Raw genomic sequence first — 16,426 nt, forward strand, 5'->3', positions numbered from 1 at the left:
ATGGCACAAAAACATCTGCAATATCACTACAACCGGCAACAGTATTTATAAAACTGCCCATAAACTTTTGCAAACAGTAGAAAAATCTTTTGTTCAACAATCGTATTAATTCCTTTGGTGACTACAATGACTTTATAAGTCCTAATGTAAAATGTCCCTTTACCATGAGAACGCTCCCAACTGAGAACTAGGAATGTGCAATTGTGTGTGTTCCTGGCTGTCAGACCTGCTGAGTCCGAGAGTTATTGTCCAGGTAACTAACCACACCAATGCTGCCAAACTTGGTCTGGGTGTCAAAAAAGTAATCACACACTATATATATATATATACAGTATATTCCATCACTTTTAGGCAGAGCTGAGGATGAACCTTAACTCCTTCAGGCCTAAGGGTAAAACAAATGCCTAAGCACAATTTTTCAATATTGACATGTGTTAGTAAAACTGTACATATCATCACAACTACTTTGTACATCCAGGTGGATTATACCTTGTTTTTTTCAGGACAAATTAGGCTTTCATTTGTTGGTAAATGGTAATGCATATCTCCTGATTTTATTTTATTATCAAAGGAAAACTGGCTCAAAATAGTAAAAATAAAAAAAATCACTATTTTTATTTAGCTGTGTGTATCTTGTTACTACCATAAGCTACCACCAAAGAACAACCCAAATCAAATTCTCCAGCTCTTGACGATCGCAGCGATACCATATACAGGTAGGTGTATGTTATTTGTACCCGTAGTACAGCCCAGAAACAATAGTGCGCATTTTGTTTTTGTTTTCTTTTTACCTATAACACACTGACACAAACTGACACCAAATGTTTTTTGAAATCCTGACCTTTGACCCTGACCTTTTGACCTTGATCTTTGACCCTGACCTTGACCCAGACCTTACCCTGGCACTGAACTAGATCAAGCCTTGATCTAGGTATTTTTTTTAAATTTTTTCCTTGATTTTTTAATATTTATTTATTTGATTAAATTTTTTTTTTACAAACATTTTTTTCCCCGTATGCCAGGAGTTAGAGATACAATGTATCTCTTTCCTCCATTCATAGAGAGAAAAAAAAGCAAGGGGCTGGTTTGTACAGTGACCACTGTGATAGCCAATCAGAGGCTATCACAGCGATCATGTGACCCGGAATCAGGGGTCCTGGGTCCCGATCGTTAGAATGGGACTCGGTGCTCTCAGTGACACCTCGTTCTTTGTATTGGGAGTGCGCTGTGCGTTGCGTTCCCAGAACAAAGACAGGTACGCAAATATGCAGCCCCACGAAAAAAAGCCCAGTTCTGTGAGTCCACATATTTGTGTTACATCGGTGTCAAGGGGTTAAAGCAGAACATGACCTAAAAAGGGAAGTTCCACTTTATGTCCTCCTACCTCTTTCAGAGTTTTGGGTTTTTTTTGGGAGCGGTGCCAAGTTTTGTCAGGTACACTCTCCCACTTCTGATAAAATTGCCTAGGCAATCCCAACAGAAATTCACATCCCCCACCACCCACAACCTCCTGGGACACGGGTCCAAGGAGACTGCGGGACCATTCACAAAGCACAGCATAATCTGCACACGCACAGTAGGGAGCTGGCTGTGAAGCCGCTAGGAGTTACAGCTGGCTTCCCACAGTAAACAAGCTGGCATTGAGGACCATCAAAGAATCAGCCCAGGTGAGAACGGCGCTGGATCCTTGGACAGGTAAGTGTCCTTTTATGAAAAGTCAGCAGCTACGCAATTTGTAGCTGCTGACTTTTCATTTTTGTTTCATACTGAAGAACCTCTTTAAATTTATAACACTGTCTATTTTACATAGACAACTTTTTATTTTTTTTGGGTGTACATACACTTTCATTTCACTGATATCCCCTTCCACATATCCCTAACACTTGGATTCACACTTAACCTGACCCTCACCCTCAACTTAATACATAACCTATCCCCTAAAATGAACTGACAGACGTTTTAATTCTTTCTTTAAAATTGGGCTGCCAGAAAGGCAGAGCCAATTTTATTACAGGCATCTAATTCTTTACTCGGGATCATGTTCTGACAGCATCACTTTAAGCCCCTGGCCACTGATTCTAATCCTATTTTGGCTTTAACCCCTTCCCGCCCCCTCAGATGAGAGGTAACGTGAACAGCAGAGACACCAGCCATTGATTTGTACAGAGTCAAAATCTGACAGCTGCAGCTGTTCGCATCCAGTGTGTGCAGGCAGTGTTTACAACCACTGGAAAATCTACTGATTCCTGCTGGCGGCTGACCCTGACCACTGCTCTTCAGCTGTCTGAATGTACTCTTATAGACAGTGCACTTATGACATGCAGGATTGGTGCATATGTTAAAGAAATTATACACTGTATCCCTTTGGGCGAAAAGAAGCAAAAGAGATTTATTTGTACATATTTGTAATGCAAAGGAGACGTTGTCTCAAATGTTCTAAAAGCTGGCCATGCATTTATTTATTTTTTTCGGTCACCTAATGTACTGAATGAAAAAAAACAAAACATATTCCTCCATTTACACAAATGGATGGACGGAGCAATTCTCCATGCTGGGACATTGTGTTGTGACAGCAGCACCCACCACTGTCAGAATACAGAGAACTACAACTGATTGGCTGTAGCTGCTGATCAATAAAACAATTTTCCAACATGTCCCTTGGAATTTTGTTGAGTAGAGACAGCCACACACTGATCAATACTTGGCCAGTTCTGCTGAACAGGCCAAATTTTGATAAGTGTAGGGCTAGCTTAAGTTCCCGGTCACACTGGTGCGATTTGAGAATTGAAATCACACCTGAAATTGCATTTTATGAATGTGAATGTCTTAAGAATGTCTTAACGTGCGATTTGCTGCAGCTCGATTTCTAAAGTAGTTCTTGCATTACTTTTCTGCAGTTTTGTTGCGATTTCACATACATAGAACATAATGGAAATCGCACTGCAAATTGCAAGAAATCATTGAAAATCTTCACAAGTAGCAATAAAGTCTTCAGAAATCACACCTAAAATCACGCTGAAATGACACACAAATTGCTCAATTTTAAATCGCAGCAGTATGATCGGTGACTTGGGCTTTAGCAATGATTTATGGTTGCTCCTATTCTGGGTTATGACACTGCTTGATTTGGTTATGCAAGGGTTGGTTCACACCTATCCAGTTTGCTTTAACCCGTTTCTGCAGTACTTTTTGGGTTGTGTTTTTTGTTTTTGCACACACATTTTGATGCGTTTTTCATGCAATTGTTATGCTTTTTTTTGCCAGTTTGTTGGGCAAATTAAAGAACACACAACGCATAAAAAAAAAAATCATAAAAAATACACTACATACATTTCTGCAGTGTCTCCATTGAAGTCTATTGAGCCTGACCCTTTCCAAAAATGCAGTAGCTGAAAAACGCATAGATGTGAACGTGTCCCATAGGAAACCATGTTAAATGGACTGTAGTGTGTTCCTGCAAAAAGCACCAAAAAAGTATAGGTGTGAGCTGGGCCTTAGACCTTCAGGATCGCTAATCGTTGGAACAGAAATTGGAATTGTGATAAATAATGAATGCTGATGTGAAAATGCTGTTTTTTTCATATGTATATTTGAGACATCTGGAGAGAAGGTGTAGCAATCTAGTGATCTCCAGAGTGGAGGAGGTGTGCTTTTTCAGCAGAAATATTATTGTATTTGTGTTGAGTATTTGTACTTTAACCCTTAAGTGACTGAGTTGTTGAATAAGTGATGATGCTGATTCTTCACAGTCTGGCTATGAACAGCAGTCAGATTTCATCATCTATAAATCTGTGTAATACTGTATGTAATATTGATTCATTTAATGTTAAGGCTTATCATGCAGTTCTCCTGTCTTTGTAAAACATGTAGTGCACTTACGGTCTGCAAGATCTATGCACTGAGCACCTAGAAAAGGGAAAAAAAGAAGGAAGAGTCAAAGGCTGTATTGTAAAGTGATGTATACAATAAACTATAAATATATATAGTTGTATACAGTTGTGTTCAAAATAATAGCAGTGTGTTGAAAAAAGTGAATAAAGCTCAAAATCGTTCTAATAGCTTTTATTTCCATACACACAAATGCATTGGGAACACTACACATTCTATTCCAAATCAAAACATGAAGAAAAATATATCAAATTTGTGTTGTTCCTCTAAAAAAATTGAAGAAAAGGGAATATTAGACTGTTCAAAAAAATAGCAGTGTTTGTATTCTTCTTTACAAACTCAAACATTCACAATATAAACTGAAAAATGTTTGAAGATTTTGCTTTCCTATGAATCACTTAATGAATATTTAGTTGTATAAGCACTGTTTCTGAGGACTGTTGTACATCTGTGTTGCATGGAGTCAACCAACTTCTGGCACCTGGGAACAGGTATTCCAGCCCAAGATGATTGGACTACATTCCACAGTTCTTCTCTATTTCTTGGTTTTTGCCTCAGAAACTGCATTTTTGATGTCACCCCACAAGTTTTCTATTGGATTAAGATCCGGGGATTGGGCTGGCCACTCCATAACATCAATCTTGTTGGTCTGGAACCAAGATGTTGCGCGTTTACTGGTGTGTTTGGGGTCGTTGTCTTGTTGGAACACCCATTTCAAGGGCATTTCCTCTTCAGCATAAGGCAGCATGACCTCTTCAAGTATTCTGATGTATTCAAACTGATCCATGATCCCTGGTATGCGATAAATAGGCCCAACACCATAGTATGAGAAACATCCCCATATCATGATGCTTGTGCAACCATGCTTCACTGTCTTCACAGTGTACTGTGGCTTGAATTCAGTGTTTGGGGGTCGTCTGACAAACTGTCTCCGGCCACTAGACCCAAAAAGAACAATCTTACTTTCATCAGTCCACAAAATGTTGCCCCATTTCTCTTTAGGCCAGTCAATGTGTTCTTTGGCAAATTGTAACCTCTTCAGCACGTCTTTTTTTCAACAGTGGGACTTTGCGGGGGCTTCTTGCAGATAGCTTGGCTTCACATAGGCGTCTTCTAATTGTAACAGTACTCGCAGGTAACTTTAGACCTTCTTTGATCTTCCTGGAGCTGATTGTTGGCTGAGTCCTTGCCATTTTGGCTATTCTTCTATCCATTCGAATGGTAATTTTTCGCTTTCTTCCAAGTCTTTCAGGTTTTGGTTGCCATTTTAAAGCATTTGCGATCATTTTAGCTGAGCAGCCTATCATTTTCTGCACTTCTTTATATGTTTTCCCCTCTCCAATCAACTTTTTAATCAAGGTACGCTGTTCTTCTGAACAATGTCTGGAACGACCCATTTTCCTCAGAATTTCAGAGAGAAATGCACTGTAACCAGCATGTGCAACATTTGCTGCCTTCCTTCCTTAAATAAGCACAATAATTGCCACCTGTTTTTCAAAGAATGAATGACCTCACTAATAGAACTCCACACTGCTATTGTTTTGAACATGCCCCAATTAGTGATTCAATTACACAGAATCAGCAGCATGCATGTCATGACTGTTGGGTCTGTTGGATTTCTATTACTCTACTACACCTGCTAGTAAATTATTTGCCATGTAGAAATATCATTTCTACCAAAAACAGTGATTGATCAGGTTAGTGATGTCTGACTGCTATTATTTTGAACACAACTGTAAGTGCATATATACACTGACACACACTTTGTATATTTGTGGCTGTATATGCAAATAACATAAAGAAACAACTGGCATTGTATTTTTTCATGTTATCTTGTATTTATGTCAAAACTATAGTCAATTGCAGTTTATTTAAAATTGGAATGTGATCTGTGTACAATCTGCCTTTCAGGCCTTTTGCATGAACAAAATATCTCCCACACTTTCTTCCATACTCTAAAGCCAACCTGCAGGCTGAACAAAAAATGTCTAACAGATCTCTCCATCCACACATGAATGAAACTCCTGCTATATTACTTTGACAGTCAGTTCCACCAGCTGTCAAAATATCTGGGCAGCAGCTGCATCTGGGTGGATGCAGTTGCTGTTCCCCTGTCAATTCTCTGCCCAGCTCCTTCAACTTTTCAATCAAGGGATATCAGGCAGGAGGTGGCTAAAAGGGTCATCCACTGATTGAAATAATAGAAAAAAACTTTCTGCACTGCTATAGGTATAGATAGGACTATTGAAAAAAGCTGCAAACACATAGACCTAGACACCACTAGCACAAGCAAGTGAACATAAATAATACATAAAAATGTAAAGGCCTGAACCCAGACCAAACTAAGTGCAATATAGATAAAATATGAACAATAGTCACCAAGTGAAAATAAATAATGTATTCAACATAATAGGACTAACACGTCCTAAATGAAAGTGCACAAAAAAAAAACCATCCAAAGAAAACTGTGCCAAAATCAAATGGCTAAAAATATTTGCAACACTAATCATAAAAGGTGCATAAAGGTATAAATGCATGAATATAAACTGGTGTAGCGCTAATAAATAAACTATATATCTGCATAAATGTGCATAACACAAACATAAACAAAAATAAATACAAATAGAACACACGTGGTAAACAAATCTAGTGAATAATACTGCAAAAAACCTGTGAGGTGGATACACAGGTAAAAGCCCCCTATCCCCAACTGGGGGATCAAATGACAAATATAACAATCGGTGAATATGGTGAATCCCCTCTCTGGGGGAAAAATAAAGTGTAAGTGCAACCCTTAGCAAGGGGAAAGACTAATAACAGGTGATTGTGTCACAAACACTTATTCACAGCAAAACAAACAATATGTGATATAAATAATATAATATATAAATGATGTTCAGTCCATAAAACAAGTCCACTCTGACAAACTCATGTGAACACAAATAGAAATGCAAATCATGCACGTGATGAATGTGAAACTCGTGCTAGCAATCATGATGAAAAATCCTTAAATGGCCCGAGTGCCCCCTCACCTCCTTAAAGTGACCACACAGGCCAGCTCACTTAATAGATCAACCACGATCCTCACAGGAATTACCACATCAGTAGAAAGATGACCGCACTGGATCTCATCAGTAGTATCAATAATTCCTCCTGAGCTCCCTCCAAACACTGGATATTCTTGCAATACCGCTCACATCAGAGGATCATAATAGAAACAAAAAGATCCTCCATAGTGTGAATCAATATTTTTATTAGAGTAAAAACGCCAAAGAATGCCCACTCACATAATCCTCGTATTCCAATCAGCCTTTCACCTCATGTAATGGGTGTACTGCATGGTTTCCTGGTGTCCCAAGATGGTGCCCACGCAGGAAATGGCGTCACCGCGCACTGGACGTCCTGCCACAGTGTACCCTGAAGAAGTCACGTAACTACCGTGACGTAACACGTTGGTATGCTGTGACAGGACTTCCGGTGCGTCATTTCCGGGAGAAGGGATTCACCATATTCACCGATTGTTATATTTGTCATTTGATCCCCCAGTTGGGGATAGGGGGCTTTTACCTGTGTATCCACCTCACAGGTTTTTTGTGGTATTATTCACTAGATTTGTTTACCACGTGTGTTCTATTTGTATTTATTTTTGTTTATGTTTGTGTTATGCACATTTATGCAAATATATAGTTTATTTATTAGCATTACACCATTTTATATTTATTTGCATTTTCCCTTGTTGGTATAAGGAGTGGGTGTGAGCAGTTTAGGTTAGGGATCATCCATTGAAGCGCAGGAGGATCTTTTTTAATATAAATGCATGAAACTATAAGCGCATCATAAATAATACATAAAATTGTAAAGGCCTGAAACCAGACCAAACTAAGTGCAATATGGATTGTGATGAAAACAACGTGCACAATAATCAATAAGCGAACATAAATGATGTATTCAACATAATACATGTGTTTGAGGCCTGATTTCAACTGATGTGATGTAAGTGTTCATTTGGCATTTCTCCATTAAAGTTTTTGCTTTAAAATTACTACACTATGGGAGTTCTCTCTCTCTTTCTCCTCTGGGGTGCGTCTAAGCTGGCTGATGTTCCTGTGAAAAAGATTACCAGTTTCAACACCACTGAAATCATTACTGTTATACGGCGAGGAAGGCCATAATCCTGTGATCGATGTGATTCCATCATTGTGGATATATATTAAGGGCCCTGGGAGTGTGAGGCCTGAAAGCTAAGTGGCCCCTTGGGGTCTTGGCGTGGAGGTGAGGAGGCATTTTAGCTGGTGACGGATTTATCATTCATTTCACCCAATTGCTTTGTTTGTTTGTTCATTTGGAGTTGGCGGTCTATTTACATGGACTTTATGCCGATTTGATGATCACTTATGTTTATTTTGATGGTCACTCATTATTTGTTATATGTCACTCTGCTTGAATTATTATTTTTGTGCTTATTGACGCACGTTTATTTCCACTGTGCATTTTTCACTGGCATCAATCCTGATTATAAGGTGCATTTTTAATTTCATGCACCTTGTATGATTAGTTTTGCACATATATTTCTTTGCTTTTTGATTGTCACAGGTTTCTTTACACGGCGCTTTTTGTACCATTTTTATTTAGGACGTGTTAGTCCTATTATGTTGAATACACCATTTATGTTCACTTGTTGATTATTGTGCACGTTGTTTTCATCACAATCCATATTGCACTTAGTTTGGTCTGGTTTCAGGCCTACATTTTTATGTATTATTTATGATGCGTTTATAGTTTCATGCATTTATACCTTTATGCACCTTTTATGATTAGTGTTGCACATATTTTTAGCCATTATATTTTGGCACAGTTTTCTTTGCATGGTGTTTTTTTGTGCACTTTCATTTAGGGCGTGTTAGTCCTATTATGTTGAATACATTATTTATGTTCACTTGGTGACTATTGTTCATGTTGTATCTATATTGCACTTAGTTTGGTCTGGGTTCAGGCCTTTACATTTTTATGTATTATTTATGTTCACTTGCTGATTATTACTCACGTTGTCTTTGCCACAGTTCATATTGCACATAATTAGGTCTGGATTCAGGCCTTTATACTTATCACCTTTGTTTTGGGGTTATTTTATTCTGTCTCCCCACTCTTCGAATTATTGTGTCCTTCGTACTATTGATATTAGCGCAACACCATTTTATTTTTGTTTTTTTGCATCCGCTGATTGAATTTTGATGCTTCATCAGGAACCAGCTGAAATCAGTGTATGGTCAGCTTAAAGTGGAAGCTCAGTCACACACTAGCTATACTTAAATCTACTCCCACTCTCATTCTAAGCCTATTCTATGTACCCTGTAAAGGATAGATCTGTATACTACTTATGCTGACGTTGCTCCGGGCCCCTCACATGATCGAGTCTCAGTGTCGACCTCAGTGAAGAAGAGAGATTGCACACAACAGCTGCAGAGCCTGGGCGATAATGTCACCTATAGACTTGCTATGAGGCATTTGTTGTCGGTTGCCCCTCCTCTAGACTGAAGCCGGCGCTAGGACCCGATCATCTGACTGGACTGGAGTGCCCTCAGAATAGGTAAGTACCTGCATGGAGTTTGCATGTTCTCCTCAAGCCTATGTGGGTTTCCTCTGTGTATTCCAGTTTCCTCCCACACGCCAAATTCATGTTGGTAGTTTAATTGGCTCCTGTCTAAAATTGCCCTTAGTATATATATGAATGTGAGTTAGGGACCTTAGCTTGTAAGCTCCTTATACCCCCTTCCTTAGCTCCTTATAGCCCCTTCCTTACCAGGCCAATTTTCAGCTTTCAGGGCTGTCGCACTTTGAATGACAATTATGTGGTCATGCAACATTATACCCATATGAAATTGTATCGATTTTTTCTCACAAATAGAGCTTTCTTTTGGTGGTATTTACTCACTGCTGGGTGTTTTTACTTTTTGCGCTATAAACAAAAAAAGAGCAAAAAATTTGAAGTTTATTATAAAATTTTGCAAACAGGTAATTTGTTTCCTTCACCGATGTGCATTTATGAGGCAGCACTGATGGGCACTGATAGGCAGTACTGATAGGCAGCACTAATGAGGTGGCACGGACAGGTGGCACTGATAGGTGGCACTGATAGGCGGCACTGATGATGGGTACTAATAGTCGTAACTGATAGGCAGCACTGACTGGTGCAACTGCTGGGCACTGACTGGCGGCACTGCTGGGCGGCACTGACTGACAGCACTGCTGGGCTACACTGATGGGCACTGGTGGGTGGCACTGATGGGCACAGGTGAATAACACTGCTGGGCACAAGTGGGTGGCACTGCTGAGCACAGGTGGACAGCACTGCTGGGTACAGGTGCAGGTGATTGGCACTGCTGGGCACAGGTGGGCGGAACTGGTGGGTGACACTGCTGGGCACCAATCATCAGGGCACTGATCATCAGTGCCCTGATTATCGGTGCCAATCCCTACTCTGACAACTGCCGGTTCTCGGCAGTACTTTCCTCACACTCTGACAGCATGAGGAAAGTGCAGCCAAGAACCGGCAATTGCATTTCCCGTTGATCGGCGTGTCATTGGACACAGCTGATCACGTGGTAAAAGGCTGCTGTGATTGGCCTTTTACCACATCACGTGATCAGCTGTGTTCGTAGGACACAGCGATCACAGAGATCGCTGGGTGCGCGCCCCCGGGGACTTGCAGGAGAGCGCGTTCTGGGAGGACATCATATGATGCAGTTCAGCCGTCATTCAGCTATCTGCAGTCGGCAACTAGATAAGTACCTGTAATAAATAAATAAATGCACATCTTTCCTTTGGATAGAATAGGCTTACAATAGGGGTAGGAGTAGATTTAAGTATAGTTAGCTTTTGACTGAACTTCCACTTGAAGCATTTCTTCATGAGTTAAGTAATAGAGCTCAAAAATGCCTAAAGTAAAGTATTCAGTGCTGGCCTTATTCTGAAAGGTAAAAGTTAACAGAATAAGAAGAAAACCTTAATAAACCTGAAAGATCCAGACTAGTGCTTGCCCACTGGAGGACTAACCCCCCCCCTACCTTATTCCAAAAGCAGTTCTTTTGTGGCCATTTATAGAGAATGTCTACTTAGAGAAGTGATCTTCATGTAGCTCAGTGAATAAAGCAAACTGAATACCCAATCATGTGTAAAGGAAGGAAAATACCAGGTTTTCCTTACACATAGTAGGATGGTTGGGGTGAATGCGGTTTCCATTTATTCGCTATGATAAGGGAACATTTACTTTGCCAGGTGCTCTTTTAGTAAAACAACTGGAATTCGAACATAAAGGAACTGAGGAAATGTTGGCAATACAAATAATGAGTGAGAGTATCGCTGGTCATTTGCATCACTACATAACCATTACATTACAGTCTGTAGGCACACAACCTTACGTGTCCAAAGCAACATCCCTCTGCTAATATCACCTCTTTTACACAGAATATTTTCTAGCAAATGACTGATCCCTGTCTTAGAATATTGTGACAATGTGTAATAGTATAAATCCATGTAAAATTACCTTTAGGTAGAGGACTGCATTTTCCTCTGATAATGGAAACATTCTGCTTGATAATTATACAGGGAAAGGCCCCTCTTTACTTTGCCACCTATAGCACAGGCCTAGTGTGCCCATTGCATCCACCTCTTGCACCCAATTTACATAAAGAAGAGACCCACTGCTGTAACTACTGAATTGGATCATGGGAACAAAAGAGTGCCAATTAGTTCTAGATTCTATAGCTGTAGTGGTGCTTTAATAGGGTGAAATTCAATACATTCTGCACAGTTTCAGCAAAGCTGGAAATACACAAGTTTATATTAAATATTAAAATGATTCTGTATGGGTGAGGGATATACTGAAACTAAATTATCTGTACAGATACGGAAAGTCAAGCTGTAATATTCAAAAATACAGTTCTAGTGTAGGAATTGTTTAGTATTGACTTATTAATTGTAATTTGCAGCAACTTACCTGCATACTCGATAAGAACAGCCAACGCAATGATAAAGTATATCTTCATTTGTGCAAGTATCGGGTGTGCTCCTGAATATGAGATGAATACCTTATCAGACCAAAACCCAAAAATGCAGAAATCTTCACTTACAGCTGGCTTTATAGATGAGGGGGTGGGAGCAAATGACAAAGTAGGCCAAATGATCAGCGATTGCAAACAGTAATATGATGCAAAAACTCCAGGGCCGTTCTAATTGGCCAGGACTGACTTACATTTTTAACTTGTTTGGTAGCAATTTCATGTCAGTCAGATGTAAATTTAACAACAATCGTCAGTTCATGGGAATGTACAAGGCATGCAATTTATAACATAGGAATGCGACTGATCAGACCTAGTGCCACTGTTCACACGTCAGAGAGAACTACCTTACCCCCAGGTCACACTGCTAGCATAACCCACACGTTTTACAACATTATGCATCTCTGGAAATTTTCTATATTTTTACCAAGTCTTATGAAAACATATATTACATTTTTCAATCATATTTAGCTGCTTATAACACTAGAAAGCTTATTTAAAGTGGTTGGACAAAGTAGTTGGTTCAGACTGGGAGTCTGAGATTCCAAGGTCTGCCCACTACAGCAAGCTGGGTTGCAAACAGGGGAGGACTGACCATTTGGAAACTTGGGCACTGCCCAAGGGCCCAGGGTCAGTAGGGGGCCCCATGAGATGCCTCTGGTACCTTTTTCATAGGCTTTTTTGAGTTTGGGCAAGGACACAGGGGCCCTATGATCCCCTATTGCCCGGGGGCCCCATGAGTTGTCAGTCCACCCCTGGTTGCAAAGTAAGGAAGTTATAAGGCTGGTGGGATAAAGGACATAGTGGTCACAGTTTTTTGTAAACTTATTTTAGGGGGTTGTACATTGGGTAAAGTATGGGTTTCTCTCAGCCTTGTGCTCTGTATTGTCACCCTGGGACATGCAACTCTAGTGGAGACTGAAAATTGCAATGCGGACTGACTTTATGCAGTCATGGTCCATTGTTGTCACTTTTCGGATGTCAGTCCAGACCAATTATGTGATCTATGCTATCCTGCATATAAGCTGGAATACAGCAGCTCCACGCTTGTTCCTGTGATGATGGGGACACCATCCATCCTAGTTTTTATGCAGGATTGTGCCAATCAAGCAGAATACTACTTAGAAGCATATAAATGGTGAATACTTGTGAGCTATTATGAAATGAGGTATTCAGTGGGTAATATATAGTTATCTTCTTATATGATGTGCTTGGTGCGCTGGCACTTACACCGACTCACTTGCTAGTGTATATACAATGTTATAAATAGATAGTGCCGCGCTCCTATTTACTAGTATATATATCTCTTACTCCTAGAGGTACATGAATATTTATCTAAAACAATTCATAAATCTCTGTGACCAATAAATACAGTTATTAAATAAAATAAAAATAGCAATAATAAATTAATGGTGAATCACTATGACTAGTGAATCAAGCAAATTATATAAATATAAATAAATCAAGAACCTTCATACATGTGACTGATAACAATCAATCCTAAATTGATTGTGACTGTGAAAAATACAATTAAATTCAAATACATACAATCTAAATTAGTGCCCCTCTGATCTACTGTGATCACTCCATCTATATTGTGCAAAAGCATATAAAAGTGTGCACGTGCATATAGTAAAAATAATATATAAAAAGTCTTTCAAAATAAAGTGCAATGTGCAGGTGGATTCCTTATTCCCTCTCGCCGAGTGCTTAGTGGTCTCCCTATGCGCTCACCTTAATATTTGCCTGAATAAATCCAGGCAAATACGCTTTTAATCCTTCCAGGATTGATGGGATGGGATGATACTCTTATACAAGCTGTTCCAGAAGGTAGGTGTGGATCTATAGGGGTTCTCCTGTTCTCTCCTTTATCCCCTTGTGCAGCTGCTCATGAATTGATATCCTGACCAGCTCTCTAAGGATCTCCTAATTCCCCTCCTGGGGTTATCACCTTCTCCAATCCTCCTTATACCAGCTTGAGGAGTGTTGGTCAATTGAAAAAGAGAAGAAAACAGACCATGGTGCCTTATCTTTGTGCATAAAAGGAGATTTATTGCTGCCAATTACGATGTTGCACAATGGTATACAGCTCTGTTGTAATCCAGGTCAGCATAGATGACAATCTACAGAAATACTCTGCCTCTGCCCCTGTAGTGCTGTCTGCCTCCGTCTGTACTGGAATCACCGAGCCTCTCCGATGCAACGTCGTGACGTCAGAGCCCCTCCCCTACGCGGTGCGTCACAGGGTCACGTGACTTCATCAGGGGGAAATGATTGGATCATTTCCCCCTGATGAAGTCACGTGACCCTGTGACGCAACGCATAGGGGAGGGGCTCTGACGTCACAACGTTGCATCGGAGAGGCTCGGTGATTCCAGTACAGACGGAGGCAGACAGCACTACAGGGGCAGAGGCAGAGTATTTCTGTAGATTGTCATCTATGCTGACCTGGATTACAACAGAGCTGTATACCATTGTGCAACATCGTAATTGGCAGCAATAAATCTCCTTTTATGCACAAAGATAAGGCACCATGGTCTGTTTTCTTCTCTTTTTCAATTGACCAACACTCCTCAAGCTGGTATAAGGAGGATTGGAGAAGGTGATAACCCCAGGAGGGGAATTAGGAGATCCTTAGAGAGCTGGTCAGGATATCAATTCATGAGCAGCTGCACAAGGGGATAAAGGAGAGAACAGGAGAACCCCTATAGATCCACACCTACCTTCTGGAACAGCTTGTATAAGAGTATCATCCCATCCCATCAATCCTGGAAGGATTAAAAGCGTATTTGCCTGGATTTATTCAGGCAAATATTAAGGTGAGCGCATAGGGAGACCACTAAGCACTCGGCGAGAGGGAATAAGGAATCCACCTGCACATTGCACTTTATTTTGAAAGACTTTTTATATATTATTTTTACTATATGCACGTGCACACTTTTATATGCTTTTGCACAATATAGATGGAGTGATCACAGTAGATCAGAGGGGCACTAATTTAGATTGTATGTATTTGAATTTAATTGTATTTTTCACAGTCACAATCAATTTAGGATTGATTGTTATCAGTCACATGTATGAAGGTTCTTGATTTATTTATATTTATATAATTTGCTTGATTCACTAGTCATAGTGATTCACCATTAATTTATTATTGCTATTTTTATTTTATTTAATAACTGTATTTATTGGTCACAGAGATTTATGAATTGTTTTAGATAAATATTCATGTACCTCTAGGAGTAAGAGATATATATACTAGTAAATAGGAGCGCGGCACTATCTATTTATAACACTACTTAGAAGCAGCAGTTGCCTTAAAGGTATGTCATTCTAAGGCAGTGTAATTTCTCTGCTCTGCGGTGTCATTTGTTAACTATTGGGGCCCTTTCATTGCACTGCAAATTTTACTGTAAAGATGATCTAACCAAAAATGGAGTGTTTTCCTTCCATAGGAACAACTTCAGTGAATGTTTCATGAAAGTGGTAATGCACCACAGTCCTTCACATTGTCAGATATTATCTAGTTGCACTACGCCTGAAAATTCTGTAAAAAATCTTTGTAGCTATGAATATTTTGTCAGCGATTTTCAGTAAATACCCGTTCCCACACAGTGCAGTGACTGGCGTTTTTCTGCCCTGGAAGAATGCCAGTCACTGCAGGGACACATAGAAAACAATTGCATTCTATGTGCCCTGTCTGCACAACAGTACAGCCTAGAGATGCAGTGCAGTGAGCTGCAATAAAATGTAGACATGCTGCATTTTATTGCAGCTCATAGGAAGGCACTGCATGCGGTAGCACAGCAAGGTGGTGCATTGCGCCAAGCTGTTGCATGACATGAATGGAGTGTCACTTTGCTCACTTCAAATAAAGTTGAGAAAAACAAAAAGGAACTGTGTAATGTGCAGAAACACAACACACCGCCCCCTCGCTGTGGCTCACTGCAGCCAAAACTGACAACTGCCCGCACTCTAAAGCTTAGCTGTAGCTATTAATTGCATAACATTATGGGGTCTGCTTATGAAAGTGCACAGAGTAAATTTATTTTACCCTTTCTCTGCAATGTGGATGTTGAGGTGCAAAGCATCTGTACATAGTTAGTCAGGCTGAAAAAAGACAAAAGTCCATCCAGTTCAACCATAGAAAAAAAAAAAGTTATAATCCTATACCCACAGTTGATCCAGAGGAAGGCAAAAAAACCCAGCAAAGCATGATCCAATTTGCTCCTGCTGGGAAAAAAATCCCTTCCTGATCCCCGAGAGGCAATCGGATATTCCCTGGATCAACTTTACCTATAAATGTTAGTATCCAGTTATATTCTGTGTATCTAGGAAATAATCCAGGCCTTTTTTAAAGCAGTCCACAGAGCTGGCCAGAACCAACTCTTGAGGGAGTCTGTTCCACATTTTCATAGCTCTCACTGTGAAGAAACCTTTCCGTGTTTGGAGATTAAATTTCTTCAGACCTCCAGATGTAA

At 40.0% G+C, this 16,426-nt stretch overlaps 1 protein-coding gene across 1 annotated transcript in view; it reads right to left on the reverse strand.

The window, feature by feature from the left end:
- LOC149439322 (uromodulin-like) overlaps positions 1 to 12,039 on the reverse strand; it is a 73,102-nt gene extending 61,063 nt beyond the window's left edge. The window contains exons 1-2 of the mRNA XM_089659206.1: positions 11,885 to 12,039; positions 3,880 to 3,906 (exon numbers count right to left, since the gene is read on the reverse strand). Of these exons, the coding sequence (XP_089515332.1) occupies positions 3,880 to 3,906; positions 11,885 to 11,933 (76 nt within the window). The 5' untranslated portion in view covers positions 11,934 to 12,039. The remainder of the gene's footprint in view (positions 1 to 3,879; positions 3,907 to 11,884) is intronic.
- Between the last annotated feature and the right edge of the window lie 4,387 nt (positions 12,040 to 16,426).

This window comes from Staurois parvus, unplaced genomic scaffold, assembly GCF_062004578.1.
Source record: "Staurois parvus isolate SC_StPar_1 unplaced genomic scaffold, SC_StPar_1.0 ptg001134l, whole genome shotgun sequence".
Lineage (NCBI taxonomy): Eukaryota > Metazoa > Chordata > Amphibia > Anura > Ranidae > Staurois > Staurois parvus.